Source organism: Rutilus rutilus, assembly GCF_951802725.1.
Source record: "Rutilus rutilus genome assembly, chromosome: 14".
NCBI classification, from domain to species: Eukaryota; Metazoa; Chordata; class Actinopteri; order Cypriniformes; family Leuciscidae; genus Rutilus; species Rutilus rutilus.
In genome coordinates, this window is record NC_140219.1 from 23,307,793 (window position 1) to 23,334,426 (window position 26,634).

General features: G+C 38.7%; 1 protein-coding gene across 2 annotated transcripts; it reads left to right on the top strand.

The window, feature by feature from the left end:
• Positions 1-412: 412 nt before the first annotated feature.
• matr3l1.2 (matrin 3-like 1.2) lies at positions 413-21,533 on the top strand. Of its 2 annotated transcripts, none has more exons than XM_084429416.1 (21): positions 413-548; positions 4,898-5,730; positions 6,242-6,303; positions 7,373-7,411; positions 7,506-7,609; positions 8,274-8,332; positions 8,519-8,641; positions 8,756-8,881; positions 8,993-9,157; positions 9,858-9,982; positions 10,069-10,639; positions 13,628-13,748; positions 15,822-15,841; positions 15,953-16,075; positions 16,297-16,425; positions 16,519-16,641; positions 16,729-16,859; positions 16,964-17,261; positions 20,521-20,707; positions 20,908-21,023; positions 21,191-21,533. In XM_084429416.1, exons 2-21 carry the CDS (start codon positions 5,029-5,031, stop codon positions 21,242-21,244), a joined length of 3,378 nt encoding a protein of 1,125 aa, XP_084285542.1. In that variant the 5' UTR covers positions 413-548; positions 4,898-5,028; the 3' UTR covers positions 21,245-21,533. The 2 variants fall into 2 exon arrangements, with proteins under 2 accessions (XP_084285542.1, XP_084285543.1); XM_084429417.1 differs by having other exon boundaries at positions 20,569-20,707.
• Positions 21,534-26,634: the final 5,101 nt, after the last annotated feature.

Genomic DNA, 26,634 nt, shown 5'->3' on the forward strand with positions numbered 1-26,634 from the left:
TAAACGTCATCACGCCGAACAGGTAAACTCAGTCAGTCCGCTTAACAGCTCGTTATGTTCATCTGTGCAAATTATCTTGATGGTCAAAACGTGTAAGTATCATAAACTTTTGTTATTTTTTGTTGACTTTTTTTGTTTGTTGCCATAATCCAAAAGCCTATGGAAAAATCTTATTGGGTTTTTGTCGTGGGAACCGGTGTGACGCGTTAGGGTTAGGTACATCGGTTGTACGCTCGTTATTGCAGTACATTATGAGATTGAATGAGTGCACTTGATGAAGTCCACTGTATTTTCATATGGTTTCGGACAAAATGGCTGTCTTCTCAAATAATGCCCTATTTAATGGTACAGGGAGCGACTTTAGGACACAGCTCTGGATTATTATTAGTGCTTTTATTTTGAAATTCATCTCGGAGTCGGAAGTAAATTTCTGTTTCGTAGTCGTTTCCGCCTTCACGTGAGCTGCTGTTGACTGAGCGTTTCAATTCGTGCGACGTAAAGGACTTCAACCCGAAGGTTTGGATCGGGAAGAAGAAAAAGAAGAAAATGTAAGCTGCAACACACTGCATTAGAATAATATATACAATTATATTAATTGTGTTTTAAGTACAGACTGACTATAATAAACCCGAACATTGTCGTTCACATTTAGGCCCGTGGCTTGCCTTCTTTTTCTTAGTTTTTATCATCAACCTTCGTCCATGTGTTGTGTTTAACGTGTCTGTTTTCTTAGATTTAAGAACGCGCTTCATAAATGTTCGCCTAAGTAAAGTTACACCAATTTGCGATTAATGTAACTTAATCTGGTTGTCCGCAAGTGAGATGAATGTTGTCGTAGTATCAGTTAACCTCGGATTCACGCTCAGCGGACACTTGACGTTACATTATTTAAGGCTGTAAAAAAAAAAAAAAAACTTATTGTTGAATATGTGATGTGGGATATTTCTTAAGCATTTGGAAGGTTTCTTTCTAATATATTTTCTGCATGATATCCTTGCTCATTAGTTTGCATTGAATTACTGCACAGAATGCTCCAGAACGGAAGTTGCGATAGTGTTTTCTTTCCTATTGTGACGTAGATCCGATTGAAACGGCTTATGTAGCAAGAAAAAGTGTAGGGTGAACGTGTTTGTTGGTTATTTTTTGTAGCTGGGCAATTGATTGGATGGTTGTAGTTTGTTGTTGCTGTGATGTCATGTGAGTGACAGCGCCAGTAAACGCCTCATCAGATATGACGCCATATTTGGCTTTGGGAAATGCACCCCAGATTGACATCTTGCCTATGTCCGATCCATGCAAATAAATTTTTTTTGCCAGTTCATCTCTTCAGTTACCTTAAAGGAATAGCTTAGTTCACCCAAAAATGAAAATTATCCAATAATTTACTCACCCTCAAGCCATCCTAGGTGTACATGACATTCTTCTTTCAGACAAATACAATCAGAGTTAAATTTAAAAGTATCCTGGCTCTTCCAAGCTTTATAATGGCAGTGAATGTGAATTTTTTTGAAGCCCAAAAAAGCACATCCATCCATCAAAAAAATTATCCATACAGCTCCAGGGGGTTAATAAAGGCCTTCTGAAGCGAAGCGATAATATGTTTTTGTAAGAAAAAATATCCATAATTATAACTTTAAACTGTAATTACTAGCTTCCGGTAACTGCCCTCCATGCCCGTGAGAGAGTCGAGTTCCGGCGGAAGAGTGACCTCTGACCCAACGCATGACAAAAGATGTAGGAGTAGCGTAAGCTTAGGTGAGAGTCAACGCCTCTCACGGTTAAAACAAATAGGGCTCAAGCTTCTCCAACATTTCTCTTTAAAAATTCTTGTTTTAGATTTCGTGACCGGTGTTTTGTTTTGCTCTATCCTCCGGGCTTCCGCATTTGTCAATACATCATGTGTCGGGTCAGAGGTTACTCTTCCGCCGGAACTAGACTCGCGTACGGCCGTTACTGGAAGCCAGTAAATATATAGTTTCTAAAGTTATAAATATGGATTTTTTTTCTTACAAAAACACATCGCATGGCTTCGCTTCAGAAGGCCTTTACTCTGGAACTGTATAGATTACTTTTTTGATGGATGGATGCACTTTTTCGGGCTTCAATTTTATTTTTTACCATTCACTCCCATTCTAAAGCTTGGAAGAGCTAGGATATTTTTTTTAATATAACTCCTATTGTGTTTGGCTGAAAGAAGAAAGTCATATACACCTAGGACGGCTTCAGGGTGAGTAAATTATGGAATAATTTTCATTTTTGGGTGACCTAACCCTTTAAGCAAGTGTGAATGCGTGGGCATAGTTTATGAATTTGTGGGTACAAATTGAAAAACCAAAGGTACGGTACGGTTTACAAATCTGAGCGCATGGATTGGAAATTTGTGGACCAGTTTATTAATCAGTGGGAACGATTTGTAAAACCGAGGGAACAATTTAAGAATATCTGTGAGTACGATTTATTAACTGAGGGAAAGAATTGTATAACTGTGGCCACGGATTTGCGGGTCTTGTTTTTTTTTCCTCCTACAGATGACTTTCTGGGCTCCATAGGTTGTCGATACAGGATTCTGACATTGTGATATAGGCTAGTGGTTGTCAGGACTCGGGTTTTATATCTGTCCTCTCCTGTTTTGTTTTCATTTTTTCACGTGTCAGACCCTCACAGTTGATCGCAATGCGCAATCAGAGCAGATGTTTTAGTTCTTAAAGGTAAAGTATTATTTTTGCGACACTATTAAAAAAATAAAATAAAGCAACCTTGCAAACGCTCCAACTCAAACATCACAAACACAGCTCTTACAATTGCTTGTGAAGGCATATCCCACCGGGTAAAAATAGACGACTTCTCATTAAAAGGTTTAACATATGAGGAATACTTTTAGCTGTGTTGCCATAAGTTAGCAACTGACACAGCGAACGCGAGCATCTTGCTTATAATAAACCCATCAAACGGATGTGAACCGGCGCATATTTTGACGTGACTTTTGCCACAACTGTTTGAGGCTGTTCACACTGGGACACATCACAGGAAACATTATAAACTCTTATTTGTTTTTCTGAACAGGTGCATGATCATGATGTTGTATTGAAGTGTTCATTGTAGCGCGTTGCATCGCAACACCCCATTTGCTTTGAAATTATCACGACCTGTTTAAAACCATTGGTCTAAAAGCAGCGAATGTTGGCTTGCACTTCTGTAAACAAAGCTGCATGTCTTTTTTCATGTAACGCAACAGTCATGGTCTCACACCGGCTAAACACACTCTGGCTCCACCCACCACTGTAGCCACGCCTCAGACTCTTGCTATAGACCTGTCATTTTTCTGGAAACACTTCAGGAGTTTCGAAGTCACGATCTGATTAATTGAATTCTACAGGATGCCCCGGGAGACGTGTGTGTCGCGTTCTTTAACAGTCCGCCTGGAAACAAATACCGCGTGACGGCAAAACCCCTCGTGGAAGAAGAACGCCGTTGTGTTTACAACTCGACAATGAGTGCTTACCAGGTTTAAACCTAACGCTGGATTTTCAAACGTATGTAAAGTTTGCGGCTCCATTGTTGGAGTAAACTTGCACGTTCTTCAATCAATCATTTATTAGATGCACACCGGTCTGTTATTGTAGAGACATAGACATTATATTTTCACTCCCCTAAACATGACGCGGAACAAAACGAATTGTGATTGGTTGCGTTACATGTCAGTCAAACGTCTGCTTGGGCGGTCCTTCACCAAGAAAAGCTACGATAGAGTCCAGATCTTCTGCCGTCAGTCTGAAGGTCTGGCTACGCGAGACTGGGTGTAGGGTATGATTAGGGGTTGGAATTTGTTGTAGCTTAGCATTGTGTAGGAAATCAGCACTGTAGAATTGGCTGTGGGGCTGAGTTTGCGCTGAACTGGATTGGTGGAAAAAATCGTGCCTATCTGCAAATTGGAGTTCCTACCCCTATTTGGAGATCTCCAGGCTGCCGTTATACCCTTCTCAATGATTGCGGCTCCTGAGCATACTGAAACCAGCCGTTATTACAAACGGCGAGTCGCACTGCTCAAACGTAGCCTACTCTCTGCAACCGGTTACAAAGTTTGTAGAGAGTGTATACCTGTATACTTTAATTTTCCATATCCACAAGTAAAACTGATGGTGTTTCGAATCAAAAGAGATCCCGAATGTGGAATTGCTAATACTAATTAGGATAGCGGGAGACATGGGCAACGAGATAGATTAGTCAGAATCAGAAATCGATTTAAAGGGAAGGCACCTTGTTGGTGAGAGAATATCACCGAGCAACTGAATGATTTTTGATCTCAACGTAGCGATATAGCCTACGTGACTTTCACTTGACCGAATAATACACTAGGCTGTAGTTAGGGCCATGCAGAAACTTGTGAACGATGCTCTTGCAGTTGTGCTGTCACTGTTTAGTGACATTATTGTATGTTATATGGTCAGTGTCGGTCACAGCGCCTTTTAATTGCTGTTTTTGATCCGGATATTATTCGACATTTACAAATTTAGCACTGGGCGAATATTACAACTTAGAGTCATGAATAATATCTCTCCCTGGCTCTCTCCTGAACAAGAAACTGCAATGCTTTCCCTCTCTTTCCTGCATATATAGATCTAAAACTGATTCAGACTCTGTCATTTCCCTTCAAAGCTCTATTAAACTTTCCCATTAAAATATACGTATTTCTCTCCATGGTACTTGTAAATCTGCATTTTATGGTCTATTTGGTCTGTGTACCAAACTGTCCATTTGTACCTCTGTCATTGTAAATAATTTTTATTCTGTTACTTGCATTGTATGGATTTGTGGAGCTCACTGTCTTGCTTTCCTATGCCACTGCTAACCATTTTGTGAGCATGCTAGAAATCATTGCTCCATTGTGTTTCTGCAGAGCTGTTTCATTCTGGAGGAGCTTCTTTTCTCGATCCAGGCTTAAATTGACGGATTGTCTTTTTGGGGACTTTTTGATTCGCTTTGTTCCTCTCTTTTTCCACTCGCCCAGAGCGCCACAATTTCAAAGCCATGTCCCAGAAACGGACTGGTGCTAATGCTCAGAAAGGCTTTGCTGTTGGCCGTGGGCTTTTGGCTGGCACTGAGACTTTGAACTTTAGCATGGGTGAGATGCACTCAGACCCCTACAGCTCGTCGTCCCGGTCCCGATCCCGGTCCCGGTCTGGTCTGGTTGGAGGGGAGGGAAAAGACCATGACTCTCCGCTGCACCGCCGAGCGGGCAGCAACATCAATACCGTTCAACTATTCGCCAGCCTAGGTCTGTCATCGACTGATCTGGATGCACTGGCACAGGTTCCAGAGGAGAACTTATGCATGGAGACCTTACCCCATCTTCTCATGCTGCTTAAGAACCGCAAGATGGAAGCCGGCTGGGGCGACATGCAGGGTGGAAGATTGGACTGTCCAAGTGGGCAGGCACAAAGCCGCTCACAAGGTGACTTCGGTTATACTTCCATGCAAGAAACATCTGGTCGAGGGTACGACATGTTAGATTACAGGAGCGGTAGCGGCAGAGACCGCCAATATTCTGAGCTTTCCCGTGACTCCTATCACAGCCTTGGCATGTCAGCGTCATCGCCATCTGACGACATGTTCATGCAGAGAAGAATGGGCTCCCCGTCTCAGAGAAAAGTGCAGGATTTCTTGGGAGTCATGCCCCTCATGTTTCCCCATGTGTGCTCTCTTTGTGATTTTGATGTGCTCTCTGTCATGGTGAGTAATTCAAGCTGGTTGCCTCCTGCACACACACTTCACTTCCTTTTCTTGAATCCTGCTCGTTGAAGAAGAACCTCTTTAAACATCATTTTTTTGCATTTAAATCAACACCTCTTAGTTTTGCATAGTATTAAATTTGATAAAATGGCCCTAAAAGATAAAATGGCCTTAAATCTCATTGGACGCTTATAGTATACAACGTTGTTAGCTGTATTTCTGACTTGTTTTTTATACTTGGTTCCAGTTAGGACAGTTAGTATCAAGAACTCATTTTAGATCAATTACACTACTCATTTGTAGATTGCATTCATAGCCAGGAAGGGTAGCTTGTCAAGTTAGCTCTGATCCAGTATGTCAAGGCTTTGAATTGCTTTAGATTTCCCTGTAACTTTTTATTTTTTTTTATTTTATTTTATTTTATTTTATTTTATTTTATTTTATTTTATTTTATTATTATTATTATTATTATTATTATTGATGTTTTTCACCCTTCCCTGTGTTTGTAAAGGAATGGACTCAACACACGACTGGGATTCGTCACTCCGAAAACCGCAAACTCCTTCTGCAAATGTAAGTAGACTGCTTTGTGTGAACTGTTTGTTCAGACGTTGAAAACCCTCTTAATAGTCATTTAGAAACAAGCCTAAACTTGGCCTACAGTAGGTGCAGTTCCACTATGGATCTTTTGGATCATCCATTGGAGACCGCTCAGTTTGTGGTGATAACCAGAAGCATTTACTACTGCTGTCTAGCTTGAAAAAGCAGCATCATAAATTGGCCTATATGACTTGTGCACTATATTTGATTCCTTCTTAAGCTGCATAATAGCTGTGCGAGAGGAATTTTTGTAAAATCTCATGTTTTTCTGCATATTCACTTTTATTGGAGTGACAGCATTCCACTATCACAACGATGACAGAATTTAAATTTTTGGGTGAAAAATACATTTTAGTTAAGAGAAAGTATGAAGAAATCCAGATTATCACCATGAAACATTCAAAGTGGAGCGCTAAGAAGAATTCATAGTGATTTAATGGACCGTTTTCACAGACTGCGATGATGTGTTTCCAGTTATCAATATCTAGTAAAGTTTTTCATATATATATATATTTTTTTCTTTAATTAAAACACATTTAACACAATACTTTGTGTTAAATTACGTTGGCAGTAAATGGCAAAAAATGAATTAACGCTGCTACAATGTTGTTTCTAATACAACGGCTGAAGGATTGACAGCAAATATAACATCTTGTATCTTGTCATATTACGTAATCAATATCTCATTTTTACCTCTTTTGAAAAGTCATCAAAATGCTATCATGGAATTTTTTTTTTTTTTTTTGTCATCTCCCATTCACCACTATAGTTAAGTTTACCCAAATATGACAACTTCTGCTTCTGAGAACCCCAGAAATGTGAAAAAGGTCCATAAAGCTAATGAATCTATTATTTTCTTAACCTTTTAGGTGTTCTAAATAGGTTAAGCAGTCTTTAACCTATTTCTGACATGAAGGTTCAGTTGAAAAGCAAAAATAAAGAAGCTGTTGCAGTCTTTGAAAAATGTATTTGTTGCAAGTGTTCAACATTTAGACTTCTGTAATTTAAAAACATGTGAAAACTCTTTCCTGTTGTTTTATAGGTACCCGGACTGGGATCCTCAAATCCCCTCTAGTCGCATGTATGTTACTAGTTGTTTTTTTGTTTTTTTTAAATACTGCTTTTATAAGTATGATACATCCTACTTTTTACATTAAAAAATGTACTCCTCTCAGGTCGACATCCCTTCCCATGGACACAAAGAGTCGCTCGGATCGATTGCTGGGAGCAGATTCAATTGGTGGTGGTCTACAGAGAACAGGGATGAGCTCCAGCTGGGGTAATAAATCTGTGAGAGGATGTAGTCTGGTCTGCTATCCTTCTACAAGTTTATCTTTTTGTTGAAGCAGTAATCCACTTTCATGGAACAGCTGAACTCTGTCTTGTTTAGAGCAGTGTGGAATTAATTTATCTTCCTGTGGGTTTCACTAGTGGTTTGGTCAATTCTTTGGTTAAAGTTGCACTAAGTAACATTTTTCTTCTGTGAAAAGTTGAACCCCTAAATCAATAAATAATAGTCAAATATATATATATATATATATATATATATATTTTTTTTTTTTTTTTTTTTTAAATATGAAGATTCCAGTCACATGAGTATCCTAATAAGTTTCTTTAAAGGTGCACTTTAACAAAGAACTTATACAGGTAACTTGAAGATGACGAACACTTTTCTTGTGACTTTGCAACATTGACAGTGTTATTAACCTAAATTGAATCAGCATTCAACTAAATTGATCTGTATATGACAGTACAGTCTTTTTAACTTGTATTAGTTTCATAATGAAGAGCTTTGCAACATCAACGCTGTTATTTTTCCGTTTCTGTGAAGCTGCTTTACAACAATCTGTGTTGTATAACACTATATAAATAAATGTGATTCAATTGACTTGACACATTGGCTAATTTAAATCAGTCACATAATTTTTAAACAACTTTTTTAGGGTCTGATTCCAGTGTGGGAATGACAAGTAAAATGACATCATATTCAACGGCACCCAAGGTAATAATGCACTGAAAGTTATCTGTTTTTGTTATAAATGGTCCATCAGTTCTGTTGCATTGAAAATGCTCCCTCAATTAAAATATTATTTTAATTGTATATAGTCAGGATGTCCTTTTCAGTATGTGATCTTTTGTTTGAGTGGATGGCTTTATCTTGGTGTTTGCACTCATGTTTTTTTTTTAGATAAAAAGTAGGGTGATCGTGTTAAAATACGAAAGGAAACCGAAGTTAACAAACAGCTTGTTTGACTTGGCAAAGCCCTTTGGCACCATCTGTAAGCATCTAGTACTGAAGAACATGAACAAGGTATTTTACATGTATGAGCAGCCATTCACAATTTGGAATAAGAATGCCCATAATTGGTATATTTTGAGTAAATCTATTTTATTTATTCATTAATTGTTTAATTTTTTTTAAAAGGCTTTCCTGGAGCTGCAGACTCATGAGGAGGCTTTGGCCATGGCTAATTATTACCATCGAAAACCAGCCATGTTGCATGGGAAAGAGATACAAGTTTATTTGTCAAAGGAACTGACTGCAATTAAGGTAAGATTAATTGAACCCCCTCCACCCTTCCCCCCTTTTGTTTAAGTGTAGAAAAAAGTTAAGCAAATCAAGCAATCAGATCAATTAAGCTTATTTGCTTTATCAATACAGAAAAGTGGAAGGCCGGGCAGAGACACTAGAACCAGAGAGAAGAAAGATGTCAGCCAGGTGGTGTTTTTCTATCATTTGCCACGGGAAGGTGACAAGAAAATGGAGCTCCTCAAAATTGCTCGTAGATTTGGCACTGTTGAGAAACATTTATTTGTAGATAAAGGGGTAAGTTACATATGCAGCAATTGTCAGAACATGCATTATTAAAATATGTTCTGTTTCATGGATCTTTTTATTATTTTATTATCTCAATAATAATAATAGAAAAAATTATCTTCAGTAGTCTAAAGGGTGAATTATTAGTATTATTATTATTAATTATTTTAAATATAATTTACACTATTTTTATATCTAAGGAACCATAATTTTATGGCCTCTCTACTGTTTGAGCTACAGGAATCATGTAAAATACAGTACATATCTAGTTAAAAGTAATCCAGGCATTTTCCATGCTGTTTTGTTCACTGCTCTTTGGTGAAGAGAGAATAATATTTAAATAATATATTAATGTGCTAATATAACAGTATATTATAATAGATGGCAGTAATCATCTACATATTTTATTCTACATACTTTTTTTATGCTTTTGTCATGCAGAGACTTTTGTGAACTTATTTTGAGTGATGCTAACAAATCAGAATGTTGAAATGATTAATTGAAACTTTAAGCTGTTATACAGAAATTAATCAAGCTTACAGACTCTAGTGAATTTTCAAAAGGGGATGCTATTACAATCTAATACTTGAAAATTGCAGAAAATGGAGGGTTTGTGAAACTAATCAAATTACAGTCTATAGACGACTCAAATATACTGCAGATATTTGACATAGCTCATATTTCTTCTCTTTAAAAAAACAAAAAACAGGCATATGTTCAAATGGGCAATGCTGAGGATGCAGAGATGTTGGTGAAATACTACACTGTCAATCCTTTGACTATCAGTGGAAGATCTATTCGACTGAACATCTGCACAAAGTATAAGACTCTAACGTAAGTTGTCCTTTCTATCCAGAGAAACCAATAATATATTTAGAAAGAAAACAAAACCAAATGTGCTCTACATGATGTTGTTCCAGGGTCCCACCAGGAAACGATGACCAAGGAAGGGAAGAGCCAGCCCGTAAGAGCAGCGGTAGCAGCAGTTCCACCAGCAGAACTGGTGATAAACCTTCATCAAAGAATCGAAGGTCCTCTACTTCCAAAGCCAGAGAGAGCTCTGATAAAAAAAAGGAACCAAAGGAACCAAAGCCTGAGGAAGTAGAGACCCTGGGCGACGGGGCAGGAGATGAAGCTGACGTTATGGAAGCTTGTGACAAAGACGAAGACGGGTGTGATGAAGATCCCTCTGCAGATGATGTCGACCTATCATGTGATCCAGAGCAAACCAGTGAACAAGCACCAGAAATTGATGACACCAACCTAGAGGATGAGGAGGACCCTGAAGCGCAGCAAGCCAGAAATGCTTCCAGCGATGAGACCATAGAAAACCAAAAAGACTCTGGTGAAAAACAGGAAGAGACTCCACTGGAGGAACCTGTGACATCTGAGGCTGAGCAGGAGAACACAGATGAGCTTCCTAAAGACCTTGAGGAACAGAATGGTGATCAAACTGAAGATGAAGATGCTGAAGAGGACAATGAAGAGCAGGTAGGATCTTTTGCACATTAGCACATAATCTGAAATGCTACTGAGCAATCCTTTCTTAAAGGAATAGTTCACAAAAAGTATATTCTGTTAACATTTACTCACCCCTCGTGAACACATGAGGAGATATTTTGAAGAATGTGCATGCAGATCATTTCCACACTATGAAAGCATACAACTTTTTGTTAATAGCACTTCTCGTGTTTATTGCCTCTTTAGATAAATCGCTTGTCATATTCCTCAATTTTATCTCAATTGGATAAAAGCGTCTGCTAATAGAATATATGAAAATGTAAGGTTTTTCCACTGTTCGTGCTACAGTAACTTGGAATTAACATTTTTTTACTGTAGAATTTTTACCATTTATATCATATTTTATGTAACATTTTTTATATTTCATAAGCTGCTTTAATCCAAGTCTTCTGAAGCTGTACAATCTCAGACCACTTTTCTGGTGCTGTTTTGCCCTCTTTAGAGCTTTAATATACAGTTGTAATTGAAATTATTCAACCCACATTGCAAATCAGGTTTATTGGCAAAATTGACAAACTTTCAGCTGTTGCAATGAACAAATCAAACAAAAGTAATTTTAAATGGCTCAACACAACAAATGTTTCAAGTGGCATCCCCAAATCCAACTGAAAATTCAACTTTTAATGACTTCTGCAGTCTCAAAATTATTCAACCCCTTCATGGCAATTCAACCAATTTTTGACTTTGTCATGAAGAAGGCAACTGCGCAGATTGGAGCAGGCATCATTTGGACGGACCACATTCGCTTGACAGATCTAGATTTTGCCAACGACATTGCGCTGTTCGCAGAAGATGAAACTTCCAAAGATGATTGAAGATCATGAAGATGATCGAAGATCATGAAGACCGGACCTGCAGGTTTTCCAGCTAACAACGTCGTTGAAGCGACACGACGGGAGACAGTGGAAAAAAATCACCTACTTGGGGAGCATCGTTTGTCACAATGGTGATGCCGAGACAGATGTCTGGTGCCAATTTGAGAAAGCTTCGGTCGTGTTACCGTCGCCTCCAGCACATCTGGACTTCCTCTGGATCTCCCTCAAGATCAAGTTAGTACTATACACCTCTCTTGTCGTCCCGACTGTAATCTACGCATGCAAAATGTGGAAGCTAACGGCGAACACTGTCCGGAGGATAAACGCATTCCGCCAACGATGTCTCCGGCAGATTCTCAAGATCCGATACACTGATCGTATCACCAACAAAGAAGTCTTGTGGCACGGAAATTACAACAGCCTTTAAGTCACAATCACGCAACGACGACTCGAAAGCTGAAGTGCTGGCAGAGAACTTGCAAAGGTGGAGAGACCCTGATGTGCTCAACAGCATGGGATGATCTAAGTAAGTCTAATGCTGCGTTCACACCAAACGCGAATAGAGCGTCTGGCGCGAGTGATTTCAATGTAAAGACGCGTTTACGCGCGAATGAGGCGAATTGAGCCTCTGGTGCGTTACGCGTAAATTATTTTATTTGGTGCTTTTTGTGCATTCACACGTCTGACGCCCGAGTTGAAAAATCTGAACTTTGGCGTCTGTTCGCACCGCGTTAACCAATCAGGAGCCTGCTTGCTGCTGTCACGTGGTGAAGTGACGGGACAAACTCCCTCCTGGAGTCACTCATTCAAAATGGAGTATAGCAATATAGCAGAATATAATATTCAATATAGCAGTTAACTGAGCATCACTAGAAAGTGAGTATATACTAGTGAGTATCACTAGAAAGAGCACCAACAGTGGTATCTGTACCACAGTTTTAAAAACATTGATAGTTTTTCAATATTTAATATACTGTATTTAAAATTTCATATACATTTTCTAACCGAAGACAGATGGACAGGCGCTCTGCAGCTGGGATCAAGCACCTGTAGATGGTGTCCTGAAGGGTGATTCTCGCTCCGATGCGGTAACTCTCTCGATGAATGCTCGATCAACATCAGCCATCTTGCAAACAGACAAGCGGATTTTGCCTCAGACGCGCGTCAATTTCGCTTTAAACTTTTGCTTTTTATGGATTCAAAATTAATGGATTCATAATGTTAGAGCGTCCAACTAGACGTGGTTGACGCGAATTTGATGCGCTATTCGTGTTTGGTGTGAACGCATAGTAAGTCATGGCAATAATCTTTGGTACTTTGTAGAACACCCTTTTGCTGTTTTGACCTACTGCAAACAAGATTTATAACCAGATAAAAGCTTCTGGCAGCGTTTCAGGTTTGCGCGCTGCAACTGCCTTCTTTAAATCCCACAATAGCTCTTCTATGGGGTTCATGTCAGGTGACTGTGATGTCACTGTAGAATCGTCCAGGACTTCTTCTGCAACCAAGTCTTGGTGGAATTTGAGGGTTCTGGCATGCATTTAGTATGTGCCTTACTGTGCAAGCTGAAACCTCAGTGTCTGTTGCCACAAAGTCTTGCTTTAGGTCTTTTGTAGTCACTCTAGGGTTTTTCTGAACCTGTCTTCTCAGAAATCTGTTTGCAGCCATTGATGGCTTCCTTTTCTGCCCCGTCCAGGTAGTGTAACCTTGTTCCTTTAACTTTGTACTTCCAGGAACTTTTTTAGTGCCTTTACTCAAGTGATATCTTCTCTTAACTTTTTGGACCATTCTTTTGACTTAGCCATATTTCTAACAGGCAGTCAAACGTGACACTCAACAAACATAGCCAGTTCAGGTATTTCATGTGTTCTAGCTCAAGCACACCTGGTGCAACTAATGAAGTCCTTGATTAGTTGCATCAGGTGTGCTTGAGACAACACCTGTTTAGCACATTTGTGCTGTTCTGAGGGATTCTATTCAGGGGGTTGAATAATTTTCATTTCATTGCAAACAGCCGAACGTCTGTAAATTTAGCTAATAAACCTGATTTGCATTGGACGTTGAATAATTTCGATTACAACTGTAAATTACATGTTCACTATTTTGACCTGTGGGTCTTTTGACTATCTGTATCCGCTTCTAGGAGGGTCAAACTGAAACTGACTTTCCTGAGAACATGGATGAGTTTGTTACTCTTGATGAGCTAGTGGAGGAGGACGACGCTAAGAGAAAAGACTCAAAGCCCAAAGCTAAATACACATCAGGTAATGCCCTTGAGCAATGTCAGTGGCTTTAGCAGTGATCCATGACAAGGCTCTCTTCTTTGGATTCCGTCGACAGTGTTAAATAATAATAAAAGGTTACAGTCATATTGTCTGTGAAAACTTCTATGCCCTCTGGTTTTGATATCTATAACTGTAACAAGAACAGAGGAAGACCCCCAAAAATCAATCAAATGTTTGCATTACCATTATGTTGTGATATATGTTACTAGGGATGCTCCAATCGATCGACCGCAGATCGTTATCGGCCGATAATCACATTCTATGACTCAATTGGGAGTCACTAAAATAGGCTGATCTCACCAACTATGCAAATTTATTTATTTATTTATTATTTTTTTTATTATTATTTATTTATTAGAATATGCAAGATGTACATAAGTTGGGATCACAAACAGGGAAAACAAACAAACAAACAAGCAAAACAAAACCAATACAGTCAGGAACTGACAGATGCGTGCGTTTGTGTGTGTGCGTGTGTGCATGTAAAGGTAACTGGGTGGACGTGTCACAGTACATACTTTGAAGAACAAGAGATAAAAATTTAAAAAATAATAAAAAAGATATATATATGCAAATAAACGTATAAGTCAGTATATGAAAACAAATAACATATAAATAAAACAAATATAAAGAAATCAATCAGTGGTAAGGAGTGACTACTAAAAATACTATAACGTCTACTACTACAACTACTACTTCAACAACCACAACTACTACTACAATCTCTACTTCTACAATAACAACTACAACCACAACTACTACTACAATCTCTACTACTACATAACTGCTATTACTACTACATCAGCAACTTGAAAAATGACAATGGTATAAATACTTGATAGTAATGATAATAAGATAACAGAAGGACAAATCAGAACAGTAATAATAGTAATGAAAACAAAAGTATAAGTAATAATATTAATGATAGTAATGATATTAATGATAGTAATGAAGAGGTGAGGGGAGGTTGGGAAATCAGGGAGAGAACAAATAATAATAATAATAATAATAATAATAATAAGAGGAAAAGGAAAGAGCAAAAAAAAAAACCCGAAAAAAAATAAAATAAATATATATATATATATATATATATATACATACATACACACACACACACACACACACACACACACACACACACACACACACACACACACACACACACACACACACACACACACACACACACACACACACACACACAAATAAACACACTTGTGTGTCAAAATGAGCTAAACTCTGCAGGACAGCGGCCCTCCAGGACCGATGTTCCCCATCCCTGATCTATAGCATTACTGTAAATAACGTCTGTGGTATTATTTATCTGAAAGAAAAAAAAAACACTGACATTCAACAGAGAGCTTAATTATTACTTTATATAAAGCGTGAATGAATGGCATCGGTATTGGCCGATTATGATGACACAAATATCGGTATCGGCTGCAAAAATTCTGGTCTGAGCATCCCTATGTTATTTAAAAGTTTGGGATTTTTTTTTTTTTAAATCAACAAAGACACAATTTGATCAATTGATCAAAAGTGGCAGTAAAGACTTTTGCATGGTACCAAAACAGATTGATTTCAGATAAATGCTGTTCTTCAGAACATTATTTATCAGAATCCTGACAACAAATGTTTATTGGTTTCCACAAAAATATTAGACAGAACAAAGCCTTATTTACACTGATAATAATAAATGTTTCTTGATCAGCAAATTGTCATATTAGAAAGATTTCTGAAGGATCATTTGACACTGAAGACTGGAGTAATGATGCTGAAAATTCAGCTTTGCCATCACAGTAATAAATTACATTTAAAAACTGTTTTAAAACAGAAAACGGGTTATTTTAAATTATAACTATTTCACAACTATTTTACTGTATTTTTGATCAAATAAATGCAGACTTGGTGAGTGAGTCAAAAACACTAAAAAAAACTTTTAAATGGTAGTGTAGTCTCTAAATAGCTATTGATTAAGCATGTTGTTTTTTTTTTGTTTTGTTTTCTCAAGTCAGTCCGTTAAAATGACTTATTTCATCTTGTATGTTTCAGGAAGCTCCAAGGATAGTAGAGTAAGTCTCTAACTTCTTGGGCACTTTAAAATGTATTTAAATAGTTTACAACTAATGTCTGTTCATTGATTTATTGATTGTATTGAATAATTATGTGTTTTCTAATTATAGGGATTTAGAGTTGTAAATGTCGTTGGATTTAAACGTGGCCACGGTTATATTGATGAAGTCCTTGCTCTTGCCAAGCCATTTGGTAAAGTGGTGCGGCACCTGGTCTTGGAAGTTAGGCCTGAGGTAACAGCTCTCAGATATTCTGTTTTCTTATGCTAGACCATTTAAGAATGTATGTTTAAATGTTTATTATCCATTGGCAAGCTGTGTTTATGAATTCATTGCCATTTGGTTGGAAGGAACATGTTTTTGTGGTGTTCAGTCAGTTGTAAATCAGAAATTCTCAGAGATGGCCTGAAGTGTAAGAATTTTGTTTCCCTTAAATGTGTTGTGCTCTGTTTTAGGCCTTTCTGCAGTTCTCCAAAGAAAAAGAGGCAAGAGAAATGGTTAGTTTCTACACCAGAAATGCCTTACCATCTGTGTGTGGAAAACCTGTGAGAGTTTATCATTCACACACCTATCCGACCATCCAGGTAAGACTTGGGCTTATTAACTCACCATTAATAAAATGTATGTGAATCTAAAAGAAGCAGAATCTAACGCCTATATCTGTGTAACATCTATAGAGTGGCAAAGTCATCTACGTTGGTAATGTTCCACCCTTCAAAGGCTCAGATGCATCACTTCTGAAAATCGCAGAACCATTTGGAAAAATCAGGAAGTATTATCTGAATCGATTACGTAGTGAGGTAATTGTAAAAATGGAACGATTTCTGATGGATTTACAAGGAAATAATAAATGTTTTGGTGTTTATGATATTTGTATGTTTGCTCAGTGCTACATTGAGATGGAAAGAGGGGAAGATGCTGAGAAAATGGCAGAGGCCTACAAGGAAAAGCGACCTAAATTTGAAGGCAAACGACTGGTTGTCTACGTGAGCAGGAAATTTAAGCAGCTCAAACGTGGGTCAGTTGGACATTTAAGATTGTTTTTTTTTTTTTTTGGGGAAAATAAGGCTTTCCAAAGAATGTTACATGGCATCTGTTTGAGAAAATATTATCTTCTCACAGACAAAGACCACCCAGCCCAGAGACCGAGGATAAACGGCCACTCAAGAGAGAACGCTCCAAGGAGGATGAGGCTCAGAGGAACTCCTCTGGGAAAAGTAAAGACAAAAAAGAGGAAGAACCTTCTGTCAAGAAGATCAAAGTGGATGAGCCTGTCGCTGATAAAGCTAAGGAGATGGAGAGTCATGAAGAGAAGGAAAGCCAAAATGTTTCAGCAGAAATTGTTCCTGAGGAGAAGAAAGAGTCAGAGGAGAAACAAAGCGAAGACACATCAGAGCTCCAGAATATGGAGACTGAACCTGTGAGTGACTTCATTATTCTTTTCATATGTAGGGCAACACGTTATATCGTTTCAGCATCAACATTGTGATGTGTGTATCTGCAATAGACACAATGTCAAATAGGGATCGCAGATGTGCGCATCGTTTCTCTACAGAAAATTTGGGACTAAACCTCTCAATTCATATGGATTAGTTTTATGATCTCTTAATGAACGCTTTAAAGTGGCAAAGTGTCAGTTGCGTAACTGTCAATGAAGGGATAGAAAGTACTCAGATTTCATCAATATGGTCTTCATTTGTGTCCCGGAGATGAACATAAGTCTCACGGGTTTAGAATGACAATTAAAATTTTGGGGTGAACTATTCTTTTAATTATGTCTGGTTAAGGCAAACTATGTAACTTTTCGCCATTAGAGGTCATTTATTCAAAGTCATATTGGTTACAAAAGTCGCTGGAGCGGAACGATTGCTAATGAGAGAAGCATGACACACGGCTCGAAGGCAGTGGAGCTTTTATTATGCCGCTTCCGCTTCTTCCGGTCATGAGTATGTGGGGTAACGCAGCGCTGTTTTATCATAGATACATTTGAGTGTGAGGAAAGTTGTTATAATCCTACTTATACGGCTACGATTTGAGACACTTGTTGCTTTGGATATTTTGATCCAAAAATCTTACTAAACATGTGTTGAGCTCATAAATTGGGTTCATGCTGTTCGATTTTGGTTGTCTGAGACAGATTTTGTGAACCCTAAAAGATTCCTCTGATCCTAGGACAAAATCTGAAGTCTTTGATCGCCAGTTTGACGTGTTAAACATGCAAGCTATGTCCAGTACTTCAAGATGGAATTCTCCATGTTGGCAGACGACTCTGTCGTGCATCCATGCCAATGGAAGCCTAGCATACACCTGTTTTACCAAAGGATCACAGAATATCAGAGCTGATTCTGCAAGAAATCCACAAAGAAACATAGTGGATGCAACTGTATTCTATCTAGATTGTGCCAAATGTTCCGGATTCCCAATGCCAATTCCTTGATAAGAAGAATCCTGGTGTTATAGGTCAACAAATTATGGCAGACTTACCCAGAAATGGAGTTCTTCCAAATGAACCAGCATTCACCAGATGTGGATTTGACTGCTTTGGTCCATTTGAAATCAAGCGTGGAAGGACTACAGTTAAAAGCTATGGTGTCATCTTTACTTGCCTGGCCTGTAGAGCTGTTCGCATAGAGGTAGCAACATTCTTGCATACAGACTCATTTATCAATGCATTTCAATGCTTCATAGGAAGGAGGGGTCAAGTTATGGAAATCTGCTCTGACAATTGAACTAATTTTACTGGTGCTGATCGAGAACTCAAAAGGTAATTTCAAGAATGGAACAATTCAACAATAGAGAACACCTTGCTTCAACGTGGCATCACATGGATGTTCAACCGTCAGGCTAAATCTTACCACGGAAGTGTCTGGGAGTGTATAATCCATTCTGTTAAGAAAATTATCAATGCCACTTTGAAGGTTCACAACCTAGATGAGGAGGATCTTTAAACATTTCCCTGTGAAGTGGAAGCTGTCTTGAACAGTCGACCCATAACTATCCCCTCTAATGATCCAAATGATCTAGAATCTCTCACACCTGACCACTTGCTGTTGATGAAGGTAAAACCTTCTTTGCCACCCACCCACCCTTAGAAACAGGTACAACACATGGCCGACCTCTTTTGGAAGAGATGGATTTAAGAATACCTTTTTGAAACCAGAGCTTCAAGGACGTCAAAAATGGATGAAAATATCCTGAAATTATAAGCCTTGTAAATGAATCAGCACCTAGAAATTCATGGGTAATGGGAAGAATTACCAAAGCAACACACGATGAACATAGACTTGTACGCAGAGTTCAAGTTAAGACTAAGACAAGTGAGCTTGATAGACCCATCACAAAGGTCTGTCTCTTGTTGGAAGCTGATTGAGACAGCGAGATGGTCTGTGACTGTTGCTAACAAACCCTGACACAACTGATCAATCTCAGAAAGAAGAATTGCTATGCTACTGTATCTATTGTTAAGTCTCATTGATTGTAATTGTTTCTAACAATAGAATACAATTAGAGGCCAGGAGTGTATAGCCTTGAATAGGATGGTGATGTTTAGAGGATGTAGTATTTAAGCAAGTAGGGAGCATAATTTCCTTTGATCAGCTGTGGAAGCGCATGGTTTTTCTATCATCTCTTTTGTTTGTTTCTGTTGTCTTTTTGGAAACAAGAATAAATCAGTTTTTGGTTAAGAAACATGAAAATGCGTATAGATGCTTTACTGACACAGATTTTCACCAAACTATGGAATTACAGCCATGATCAAAATTAAAGCTAGAGATTGCTTTTGTTGGCTAGCCACAATTTCTATCCCGCATGCAAATGCAGCTCAGTCACCAAACTTATCAGCTTGTGCACAGCAACTATACAGTACTAAATATTGAATTTATGCTTAATATTCTATTAGATACATTTGCTTCATAGGCATCTTTAATCTTCATATCTCTGTTTGTTCTGTTGTCTGTGTTTCTTTGTCTGGACACAAACACTGCGTGGTATCAGTTTTTGGTATTGGAGCATTTTAATGAGTACGAGTACACGAGCGCAGTATCGGGCCGATACTGGAATATACGATACGGTGCATCCCTAATTTTAATTGATGATTCCAAGAAATCTTCAGAAGAAAAATGCCCATTCCATCATTTACTGAAATATCTATGTTGTCATCATTTATTCACCCTCATGTTCTTCATACCTGTAAGACATTTTCTTCCGTGGAACACAAAAGAAGGTATTTTATCTTCTTTTGTCTTCAGTAGAAAAGAAAGTTTGGATATGGCTACAGCTCCAAGGCTTTCTAGCAAAAGTAATAAATACTCCAGCATCCAAATTATGATATGTGTGCCATTCACAACCCAGCAAACAGTGAACTCTTCTAGGTGTTTATGAAAATTGTGATTTGCGACGTGCGAACCACAGTGAGAGAAATGTGAGGAAGAAACTCCATGGGAGATACAAATGTATAAATTAATTTGATATTCTATGAAGTCTACAAGATGGAGTGTTTTAGAACTACGTCACACTCGTTACAGTATGACAGTGCGCATTATATATCTGATTACAACTTCTCAAACGATATGGTAGGTTGTTTTAGGATAATCAGAGTGAATTCAGCCCAGACAAGTTCCCCAAGCAGTAGACAAAAGATTATAATTTTTTTTTTTTTTATGCTTTCTCACTGTTACCAGGATATACTTGATCGAACCACTGCTTTGCTTGATGTATCCTTTGACCAGGAGGCTGAAGATGAAGAAACTGTTGCTTCAGAGAAGAGTGTGAAGACTGAGGAAAAGACCATTACAACAGCACCGTCTGAAACAAAGCTTGAAACTAGCCATTCTACTCTAGAGCCATATGATCCTAATGTCCCAGTGGGTAAGATGACGTTTGACATAACCAAGCTATTAATTTAGTATTTTATATGAATTTTCTTCAGCTTTTTGGACAGATGTGGCACTAAATCAGTTTGGCTTGCTATAAAATGCTTTAAACCAAACCATAAATGTATTATAAAAAGCGATGGACATCATTATTGTAAGAAGCCTCATTAATGAACCTCATTTGTCCTGTTTCAGGAGTGGAGTTTGTGAAGATGGGGTACTACTGCAGAATCTGCTTCCTGTTTTACTCTAATGAGGACACTGCTAAGAAAATTCACTGCAGTAGCCAAGCACACTACGATAAACTTAAGGTGATATATATTTTTTTCCTTTATTTGTCCTTGATCATGATGTCAGAGCACGATTTAGATCTTTATGCATTACATTGAGGATTAACTTTTTTTATTAGCATTATTACATTGACATTTTTGTTGTGGTTCAGTATATGTTTTTGAAACGTATGTTGTTTTCTTATCAGAAATATTTGGAAAAGGAGAAAGCCAAAGCACAGAGTAACGGGACGAAGAAATGAACCACTGATGCTGGAACATCTGTTAATATGTCCATTATATCCCTGTCTTTTTTGTTTTCTTGTGTTCAGTTCTTTTGTTCACCATGTGTAAATTTTTTTCCTAAAAAAAATTATTAGACTGAGGTATTGCTTATTTTAATGTAGTTATGAAAGCTGGTGCATTCATAAGCAATTCCTAGCTGTTCAGTCATAGTGATTTAGATGTGAAGTTTAACATTTTACGCCTAAATTGCTACTACTACTGTTTTTGTTTTTCCTTTCTTTTATTAAACTTCCAGCATTCCTCATACTCTGCCTGACTGTTTTTAATAATTTTTTTGTATTTTATGAAAGGAGAATAATAATCATGGCCCCTTTGTTTAATGTAATTAATCAGTGTTACCTAGCATTTTACAGTAAAACTGCACAAATTTGAGTTTTGTCCTAATCAATTTCTCTGTCCTATAATATAAGATCCCATGAAATTCTACAAGGCCTTTTGACAACGGGCATATTGTGAGTTTCTTTTAGCTATTATTTTAATGCCATTGCCTATGGTGCGTGAATGTCAGAAAGCAACGTGTAACAGAACGTGCATTTAAATGCCCTAAACCCTTGATCACTTAGGTCCCATCCAAATTTTTTATTTAGTTATTTATTTATTATTATTATTTTATTTTATATTAATAAATAATAGCTTAGTAGCAAAACATTGGCCATAATTTTCAGACTGTTGTGCAGTGCTCTAAGATAGGTGGTAATAAATGAAATGTGGATTTGACAACACTATTCTGTTCTACAATATAAAAAACCATCACACAAACATTCATTATTCATTCAACTTTTTTCTCAATAGAGACTGTGAAGCTGACGTCATGTCGTGTTGAGTTCTGGGTAACTTTTATTTAGATGCCATATTAGGAGGATCGCGCTGCCTTTCTGCTAGCGAGTTTTCTGTTGTGATTGTGAAAAATGTCTCCATAGTTCATTCCTGCTACATAGAGCAGGACTGCTATAGTCATCATTGAGGGAGAAAACTGAGCAATGAATGAAATGAAAAAATACACTAAGTGAAGCAGGTTGAGGAGAATGACAAGAAGATGCAGAATAGCAAATCTATTAGTGTCACTGATTAAACCCACTGCCTATCACTCAATAAAATATTCACATTGCTGAGTGTTTTTTAAAAAAGTTTTGTATTTCGTTTGGTTTAATTAACATTATCTTTGCTAGTATGATTCTTGGAGTTTGTAATTGTGAATTACAAAACAGCCACTACAAAACTGTTTACAAGCTTCTAGGGGTTTGATTTTTGGTTGTCATCTGTTGAATTAAATACTGAAGAAAATACATGTCAGTGTCTGTCTACTGAATGTGACCGGCAATCTCTGATTTCCCTCTGTAGCCATGGGGAAAAGTGAATATTTAACAATGACTAAAAATACGATAAAAACAAAGTTATCATGCAATGCAATAAACTAGTTTTTCTTCCCTGCAAACGATACCATGAGAGGGAATATTTAATTTCAAGGCAAAAAGGTAATCAGGTATTGGAATTAATTGCAGTAGCAGAGCGACCCTCTTAAGATGGCGCCGCCACCCCGGCATATTGAGGTGTGACGTAGCTTCACATTCTCTATGCAAACATTGCAGTGTGTGTTCTCTACACCTGTAGGCAATGCTTTGCCTTGGAACAGCTGAATTCTGAGTTTTCACTCGGAATTCCCAGGTCACTCGGTCACTCATCAGACATGGTTGTTCATCTCAGGCCCAGTGAAATTTGTTCTTTTTTCATGTCCTTAATTTCATTGATTAAAACACTGAATGCTTCACTCTTTTTTATTTCTCGGATGATATTGTATCGAACCAACACCGCCAAACACTGCTAGATTTATTTTTGTCTGGTATTACTTGTGTGTTTAGCATTTCTGCTAGACTGTTTTTTCTTCACTATTGGGTCATGGTTTGCTATTTGTTCCAATATGGCCAGAAAGTTCCTGCCCTTTACAGACTCCACTGACTCACAATGGCCTCCTTGGGGGATATTTTGTGTAGCCTACCACTAAGCAGGAGAACATCTGACAAACCTGGTAAAAATACACTATATGGACAAAAGTGTTGGGACATACCTCTTAATAATTGAATTCAGGTGTTTCAGTCAGACCCATTGCCACAGGTGTACAAAATCAAGCACCTAGCTATGCAATCTGCATTTACAAACATTTGTGGGGGGAAAAATCATTCTGAAGGTAGGGGTTTTCTGAGGAAAATGTAACGTGATGTATGGACCCTTTTCATATTTATGGGGTTCTCATAAGCAGAAGTCATCATAGTTGGGTAAACTTCTATCCACTTTTTTCCTGCCAAGCCTACTGCATTTTGAATTATTATTATCATTTTGAATCCAGTTTGGGGAACTTCCACTCAAAAAGACTGAAACAAATAATTTCAAACAATAAGGTTGACCTAAAAATAATCCTTATCAGCAGGTTGACTGAAGGAGCTGTCAATTTCCCTTCATGTTTTATTTTCAGACATCAAGCTTGGTATTTAATGTGATATGGAATCTCAAGAATATCTGTGGCAAGAGCTCTCTGCAGTCACTGCATTGTTTTCCTCCTGATTTTTTTTTTATTTTTTTTATTCCACTGTAAAAGTACGAAAAAAGACAATATATACTGCACGTTTGTGGTCTGCTCTTCTCATTTAATTTACGATGTATCTCTCGTTTGTCTCCCCAAATCCTCATGTTCCTTTCACAGGGATGCTTTACAATGTAATTTTCTCCCCTTTTTACTTCTTATCCCTATTAAGCAGTATTTACTGGAACGATACAGTATTTGTTATTTGTCAAAATGAAGGAAAGTGCTTTGAAATATCCCTCAATGCTAAATTTACTGAACATTTTTGATTACGGTGACGTAAGTTACATAATACAGACAAATATTATTACAGTGATGCATCTGGAAGATGTATTTTTGAGAGTGTTTGCTCATCTGCAATATGTCTGAGACGTTTTCTGTCACACGTTAAATAGACATTTAGAAAGTGTTGTATGCAAAACAATTTTTTCTGAGACGTTTATCAGATGTTTGACACAACAGATGTTTTCCAGATGAAGCGCTCTTTAGCAGACATCTTAGAGGCATACCTGTGTTATCTGGGTTAATTATCTGTCACACTAAACTTTTTGTTCCATTGACTTCCATTCATACACGTGTCAGACCATTACAAAGTTCAAGTTTGGTGACCTCTGACATCGCTATTGAAAAGAGCTTTTCCTCTGCATTCATTCCAGCACAACTAAAAGAGTATTGAGTACCTGTCCTCATCTGACAGTCACAATCGAAAGCGTTCGTGGATGAGAAGCACTGCTGGAAGATGACCATTGCGGTGCTGGGAAAGAGACCCCTCTGCTAATCGGGGTGACCTGAAGATCACAGTGGGGGCTCTCCCGCTGGGTCAATCCCCGTGGCCCCCCACTCCTCTAGCGCATTGCAAGCTGTGGAGCTTCCGAGTGAGATTGCTGGTCCTTCTTATGGGGGTCCAGCATTTAATTAGGTGCTCCTCTGGAGGACTTTTTTCCATGCTTTCCCAGGCCGCTGAGAGCGTCGGGTTCGAGTGGAATCCTCCACCGTGTCCCGAATGTTCAAGACTGGATGATTGGTATCTCGGGCGGGGCATGCTGAAAAGCAGCATCCCATTCCAGTGCCTTTCTTCCCGGAGGTGCAAAGGTCACAAAGTCATGGAAGTCACCTTTTTCTACCCTAAACCGCCATGGTACCTCCTATCTCACTACCCTCGATGGTGGGGGGGCCAAGGGGTACATAGCTATCCCCCAGGTGGAGCGCGCATTTGCAATGCAGTTTAGAGTTCTCAACGGGCCTGAAAATAACAACCCGACCCGACCCGGCCCGTGGCTTTTAAAGCCCGGACCCGATGTAACCCGACACATCAACATGAATTATCTGCCCGAACCCGGCCCGCGGCCCGACGCCGCGTCGGAATTTTTTTTCTCTCAAACACGTATTATCATGACCAGCAAACGGAAATTCAAATCAACCTTTAATGTTCACGCCTTTTAACAATACAAACAACTGAAACAATAAACTTTAAATATATAAATAGGCTGTAGTAGCGACGCTGAATTCACCTGAGGCAAGTTTACTTTTTACCAACTCCATCTTCTTCTCCAGGCTAAAGGCGTGCACGCAGCGGCGTCAGGTCTGCCCCCGCCCCTCTCCGTGATGCGCTTGCACGCAGCAGCCAGACTTTCTTTACGGTGAACAGCAGCGATGATTAATAAATGTTTTTGTTTTTTTCACTGACTGGAAAAGATTAAGCCAGAGGTCCGACCCGACCCGAGTCATTTGATTATATTTTCGACCCGAACCCGCGGGTCCCGTCGGTCCGTGCTTACGGCAAAGGCTTACAGCGCCGCTAGACAGGCTGCCTCCGCCATGCACGCCATAGCCCCCCTGCAAGCATATCAGGCCAAGGCATTCAAAGGGTAGTTCACAAGGGTAGTTCTGACCCAGAGTTGATGTAAGACCTGCACACAGCGACGGACCTCGCCCTATGGGCGCAGGAAGTCACTGCATGGTCCCTTGTGCAGATGATGTCCACACGTGATCCAGGAATGCCATCTCTGGCTGAACCTGGCCGACGTGAGGGAGACCGACAAAGTTCGCTTTCTCGACTACCCCATCTCCCCATCTCTCCCTCTTCGGCGACTTAGTCCACCTAGGTCGCAGGAAGGCGATGCCGCCCATCCCTGCCCCTCCCAGGCTCTCTAAGCGTCAGGCAAAGTGGCGCAGCTGAGACGGGCGACCCAGTGTAACGACTGAGACAAGTCAGACACAAGTATTTGTTATAGTTTAACAAATGATATTGAGAACTCACTCTGGGATCTGTGGCCCTATCCCCCCAAACAGGGCAATAAGGTCTTAGTTACCATGATCACGATCAGATAAGTTGGTTTTATGACTCTTAGCAATCAGAACAGGGTCCTCTGTCACAAGACCTACAGATATTAGAACAGACTCTCCTGCATTCATTTATCGATGAACTGATTAATATGAAATTAGCATCCATTTCAGAACATTTTGTGAATGATTTACTGTCTTGTGTTGTGTCTTTTAATACTATTATCTTTTGATACTATTATCTCTTTGATACTATATATTTTATTATAGAACCAAAGGTCAAGGTATCCTCACTTATACCATGTTTGGTCTCTAATAAATTGGTACTTTGAAGATCGAAATGATTGTGTACATGATATGCCGATAGCTGCGCAACGTATTAGTATTACAAGAATCTTTCTTAGTTTCGTCATCAGAAACCAATCCAGCTGCACATGTGAATGAGCAAGCTTAGAACAAAGATTCATGAATCAACCACAGAGGAAT